General features: G+C 52.2%; 1 protein-coding gene across 2 annotated transcripts; it reads left to right on the top strand.

The window, feature by feature from the left end:
- The first annotated feature begins 2,348 nt into the window (after positions 1-2,348).
- On the top strand, positions 2,349-6,023 carry TMEM136 (transmembrane protein 136). Of its 2 annotated transcripts, XM_006020412.2 has the most exons (3): positions 2,349-4,128; positions 4,349-4,548; positions 5,472-6,023. In XM_006020412.2, exons 2-3 carry the CDS (start codon positions 4,350-4,352, stop codon positions 6,008-6,010), a joined length of 738 nt encoding a protein of 245 aa, XP_006020474.1. In that variant the 5' UTR covers positions 2,349-4,128; position 4,349; the 3' UTR covers positions 6,011-6,023. The 2 variants fall into 2 exon arrangements, with proteins under 2 accessions (XP_006020474.1, XP_025055813.1); XM_025200028.1 differs by lacking the exon at positions 2,349-4,128 and having other exon boundaries at positions 4,258-4,548.
- The last annotated feature ends 34 nt before the right edge of the window (positions 6,024-6,057 follow it).

Here is a 6,057-nt window from a genome sequence, read left to right on the forward strand (position 1 = left end):
TTCTCTCCAGAGGCCTGGGGCACACAGACATCTCCCTCCAGACATGGCCCTGACCCCTCCAGGCACATGGGCACCTCATGTCTGGCCTGGCAGGAGCTGGGGGGGACACAAGGGTCTGGGGCATTGGGTGAGAAAAGGTCCCTGGGCACAACTGGTTGCTCCCTCCCTGCACTGGAAAGAGATTTAAGGGCCCCAGGTGCCTGCTGGCTGGCCCCCTGTATCTCGGTCCATGCCTGCCTGGGTGCAGAGCACATGGGTCCTGTGCGTGCAGCACTATGCCCCCTTTCAAGCCTCCTCTCTTGGCTGGGACCAGCCACCCAGGCCTCGACTGTGCCAGGAGGAGAAGGGTTGTCCAGCTCTGATTTCTGCAGAGGGAAGAGCCCCAGGGAGGATTTCCCAGGCTGCAGCATCCTGCCCAGCCGCCTTTCCCCGCTGGGGTCAGCTGCAGGCATGTAGGAAGCCGGTGAGCCTTGGCACCCAGGCTGGAAACAGGCTTGACAGGTCCCGGCTGGAAAAGCTGGAACTGCCTTCCCATCTGCTCACCTCATCCCTCTGCGTTGCATCGCACCCTTGGTCTCCACCGTGGCTCCGACCTCCCACCCCACTCCCCAGAAGAGAAACAGGGGCAGCTCAGTGTGGGGACTGATGTTGGCAGCTGTGCGGTGCTTCGTGCTTAGGCCCAATGCAGAACGAACCAAAGGGTACCCAGAGGCAGTCAGGAGTGCCAGGGGCCTTGCTGTGATATGGGTCATTGCAAATAAGACCCTTTTTTGGATGAGGCGCTAGGCTGGGACTCTAGCACTGGATGAGGTGCTAGGCTGTAGGGTGGGCATAGCATTTTCTGGGTCACATTGCTCTCCATGTTATTTTAAACTCTGGGATCAGGAACTCGGTTACATGCGTTGGTTTGGAGCAGGGTACAATAGGACCCTTGAAGTACTTGTTACGTGTCCGCAGCATTACAACAGAAGAGTGACCCGGTGGTTTTACGTCCTTTGCAGGGGAGATCCCCCTTCTTCTCGGCCTTGAATGACCTGCTGTAGTTAGAGGGTGAAGGCCTGTCCCTCGCACTGTGGGCAGGCTGACTCCTACTAGAGTCTACAAATGCCTCCAAATGTGAGGATCTCAGCTACGCAATTTATGGTACCGGGGGATGGCTGTCAGGCTTTCTGTCTAGCTTGGCCTTTTGGCTGGGGGCAAGCAAGACTAGGGGACATCTGGGTTTGAGGCTTGCTCATAGGATGCCTGCCATGGATCTGGGAGTATATAAAGCCCCAGGTTGATGAGTGTAGGAAGGAAGATACTTGCTGGTGGTTGTGCCACACAGATTTGAACAATGGAGCTCTGCTCAGTCAGTAGAATTCGGAACGGATTTGGCTGATTTGGCCCAAGACACGAAATTTTAAAAAAATCTAGGGACAGATTAAATTGGTGATCCCATATATCTTGTCTGCCTGGAAACGGGTGTGATCTCAGTCTGTAACTTGAATAATGGCTGTATCGTATAGTCATGGGAATCTTTTCACCTTTTCAAAGGATGGGACGTCAAGGAGAAGTCTTCCCAGGCAGGCAAGGCCAATAATTAAAAATACTGTATGAACCATTCATTCTGTATCCATGTCGGCTATCGCAGCTTATGCCACTGATAGATTTCTTTTGCCATGCTATCGTTCGTTTTCCCTTACCCAGCTGACTTGTACACATCTGTATTCTTGAGCCCCCAAATCAAAGCAGTTACCCAAAGCCTTGCCTCATTTGCTCCTCCTGCATCCCTGTCTCCATTAAAACTGTGTGGGTCAGCTCTGGTGGCACCTGCAATGGGACAAACAGGAATCTGGGGGCTTGTGAATGCTATGCTGGTGTTGAGTCTTGTGTGCTGCATGCCGCTTCGTCTGCCTTCCCAACCTCGGGCGGGGTCCAGAATAATGGTCCCTAGCTCTCAACCAGACCAATTGCCATGTTGATATTATGGTGTTAGAAACACAGATCTCAATGTGTATCAAAACCTTCTGTGTAATACTTATTGAGCATGCAGAAATGCATATTAACGGACTTCAGCTTAGATTCCTGGAAGTAGCATTATGAACATATAGGAAATGTAAATATTATGGCAATATAGGTCATAAGCAACAACAGGCACAAACAATTGCAGCAGGTTAGTTCGTAGACACCGTTGCACTGAAGTTTACACTGAGTGTTTCTAGCAGTTTGTCCAACTGTTACTGTTTGAAAGAGATATTCTGCTTGTATCACAAGGGGGGACCTATAGAAATGATCAGGCTGGTAAGAGAAACTTACTCTTAAATTTCCTGCCTGAAGAGAAGTGCAGGCAGGTAATGCAGGCCCTGCTGAAGGAAATCACCTGTCAGAGTTCTGGGCAACTTGACAGTTTAGGAGGGATTAGAGGAATTATCTAGCTCAGCAACATTTGCAACCCTTTTGCACCCCTGACTCATTAAAAGGCTGCAAAACTCACGCTGTGTCCCAGAATCTAGGGGTTGCAGAAGAGTTTTAGACCTTAATCACGGGATGAAATGATGCAAGTTTTGGGGAAAATGGTGCTGGGGGCGGTTAAGCAGAGGGGCAAGGGGAGACTACCACTTATTATGCCATCTTTACTTGCTTTATCGTTGCCTCATCCTTCTTAATACCCCGTGGTGTTTATCATCAGCCTGTTTTTATCATACACTTGGATTGTGAGCTGTCTGGGGGCAGGCTGTGTCCTCGTTTCCTTGTCTCTCCAGCCCCGTAGCACACTGGTGCTCTGATGGGGGTCTCTTGACATCATTGTGAGGCAAATTTGGGGTGGAGAGTGGGGAAAGGAGAGGGGCAGAGGTAAAATAAGTCCTTGGTTGATCTTCCCAGAGCACACCACTGAGTTACATTGTCCTTTCTTATATTAGGAAAGGACAGTGCTTTTTGCTTACTACTCCACAGCTTACACTGCCCAGCAGTGTCCTCGGATTTTTGCATGCGGGGCTTTTAAAGTGTCTGTAAGAAAGTTTTAAAAGTTTTAAGCTGTCCCAGAAATGCCTTAGGTTCACAAAGCTGAACTTCAGTAGTGGTAGGAGGAAAATAAGGCTCAAGTCTAAGGCAGCAAAGGAGAACCTGGAGATCTTTAGAGGAGATCTGGATCTAAATGAAGAGTTGGGAAGGGGAGGGGGACTGCTGCAGCTGGCAGGGACCGTGGAGAAGGCTGTCGTGGAGGAGGTGGAAGATCCAGCACTGCTTGAGCCAGCTGAGGTGGGGAGCAGAGAGGATTGATGTGAGGTGGTGGATTTTCAGAAGATAAGGAGCAGTTTTGGATTGGGCCTTGGCATGAAGAAAGAGCCAGTTGCCAGAGATGTGGCAATACGCTCAGGTAAGCATTTGTGTGGGTGGTTTAGACAGAGATGATCCTGCCTTGACAACTTCCTGAAGTCCCTTCTAGCTCCATTTTTCTATGAGCCTTTTTCTATGTGAGAAAGGAGGGCAGGGGCTGGAGGCCAGATGGAGGAGCATGGAGGAGGCCCTGGGGAATAAAGGGTGCAATGGTCAGGCTGGAAGAAGATGACAAACACAGGCAAGGACTTGACATCCCCTGGCGACAGGCATCACAGGCTCTGCAGAGGCATCAGGATGTTTGCTTAATGTTGCCGACTTTGTTGCATGCAGAATAATTCATTTCTCAGCAGGGGAAGAGTCACGACAGTGCCCAGCAGGAACAGTGTCACCAAGCAGGTTAGGTGTGGGCAGATTGTAAGGTGTGGGAAGAGAAGGAAGACTGAGGCTCAGGGATGACTCTCTGGGAGCCAGGTCATGTAGCTGGCCCAAAACACAGCAGCTTGTCTCTGAGAGCTCTTCTGTCTGGTAGCTGCTGACCCAACGACGGGTCCATTTCCAAGGCCTGCTCTTGAAAGAGCCAACAGGGCTAGGACTTAGCTTTCCAGGGGACCATCCCTCACCGTACTCTTCACCACATCACTCATACGCATCCCATGTGGTGAGCTGGCTTGTCTCCGCAGGCTCCTACAACTGGAAACCGAGGCAAAGGGCTGTACAGGCGTTACGATGTGTACTCTAACCCAGCGTTTGGACTGATGTGTTGTGTAAGCAGCGTGGCTCCAATGTAGGCAGAGAGGAGGGAAGGTAACACTAATAGGATTTTCATGCATGCTTCAGTCTAATGGCAGGGGATGCCTTTGGGATGATTGGCTGTTGTAATCTGCTGGGTTAGAAAATAAGGTTGTGTACAGGCAGGGAGTTGATGTAATTTAGTGGGACCTAGCTATGTTGCGATGGAGCTGATTCCCTTTGCACTGGGCTACCTCATCTAATCTGCTCCCCTCTCTCCCCTGTCCTGTGGCAGGATGATCTCCTCCATGCCCCTGCGTGTGGCCGGCAGCCTGGTGGCTTGGCTGTCCCTCTATGCCTGGTTCTGTCACCGGTACAAGCGCCGTAGTTATGAGTGGAGCTGTCGCCTAGTCACGCTGACCCACGGTCTCCTCGCCACCTGCCTCTCTGCCTACATCGGTTTCATTGATGGCCCCTGGCCTTTGACACACCCAGGTACGTTACCAGCATTTGGCCCAGGTGAACTGGTATAAACACAAGTTGTCTTCTGGGCACCGAGACCCTTCTCCCACAGTGGCTGTGTGCTCCTGGAGCTCGTCTCTAGGCCATTGTAGTTGGTATGGGGGTGAAGGGGCACATCCAGCCTTCTGTCCTCATGTCTCCCGTGTCACCTCATTCTTTTCTCTGCTCCAAGCCCCTTTGCAGTAGGACTCCTCCATGTGAAATGCCTTCCTCCAACCTCCACCTCTCCCCTGGCTTTTGCTCAGTGACTGGCTTTAGCTGTTCCTGTTGGTACCAGAGCAGCCTGGAGGGCTGTTTCACCCTCTGCTTTTGCCTCTATGGCCCCTTTGGGATTGCATAGGATGGAAGCCCATCTCCTGTTGAATCCCTCCCTCCTCCAGCCTGGTTGCTGGCTGCCCACTCCAGGACACCCCTCCCCATTGCACTCCAGGAGCGATGGCCCAGAGCTTCCTCCACGCTGTATGGAGGCATCTCTGCACCACTAATATCCCCAGGGTCTGTCTTTGCCCAGCCCAGCTGAAGAGACTTTAACTGAGTTGGGCCTAGAACTGCAGGTCTGATACCTGGCAAAGTAGCCACCAATGCATACAAGCTGCAGGTCTGATACCTGGCAATTGTACCCACCAATGCATACAAGCTGGGGTCCTGACTGCTCTGAACATGACCGACCCCAGCACTGGGATGCTTTTTCCAAGACGGAAGGGAAATTCATCCCTCATTATCTGCCTCCAGTGTTGTATTTATGTGTCAGAGTCTCTGCCTTCTGCCCTTTAGCTTAGTAGCGGTGGCTATGATGACTTCTCCATCTTGCACTTGCTCATCAGGTGCCCTTGCTCAGATCCTGCTGCTGGGTGTCTCCCTGCTTTACTGCACCGGTGGGTGTCTTTCCTTTTCAGGGTCACCAAATACAACCCTCCAGGTCCATGTGCTGTGTCTCAGCCTCGGCTACTTCCTCTTCGACCTGGGCTGGTGTGTGTACTTCCAGACGGAGGGTGCCCTCATGTTGGCCCATCACACGGTGAGCATCCTGGGCATCACCGTGTCTCTGGCGCTTGGCGAGTCGGCCACCGAGGTCAACGCTGTCATCTTCGGCAGCGAGATCACCAACCCGCTCTTGCAGGCCCGCTGGTTCTTGCGGGAGATGGGCTGCTACCACAGTTTCACGGGGGATGTGGTGGACTTCGTCTTCGTGCTCCTCTTCACGGGCGTTCGGATCGGGGTGGGGGCCTGGATGCTGTACTGCGAGCTCGTGTCTCCCAAGCCCCAGTGGTTCATTAAAATGGGAGGTGTGATCATGTATGTCGTCTCCTGGATCTTCATGGTCAGCATCTGCCGTTTTGCCAGGAGGAAAACCATGAAGAAGTACCACACCTGGAGGAGCCGGAGGAGTGAAGAACTGCACTCAAAAGCCAATGGACACCTGAAGTGCCACTAGCCAGGCACCACGGTGGCCCTTCGATGTCATGATCTAACAGGAAGAGC

The sequence above is a fragment of the Alligator sinensis genome, unplaced genomic scaffold (genome assembly GCF_000455745.1).
Source record: "Alligator sinensis unplaced genomic scaffold, ASM45574v1 scaffold278_1, whole genome shotgun sequence".
Lineage (NCBI taxonomy): Eukaryota > Metazoa > Chordata > Crocodylia > Alligatoridae > Alligator > Alligator sinensis.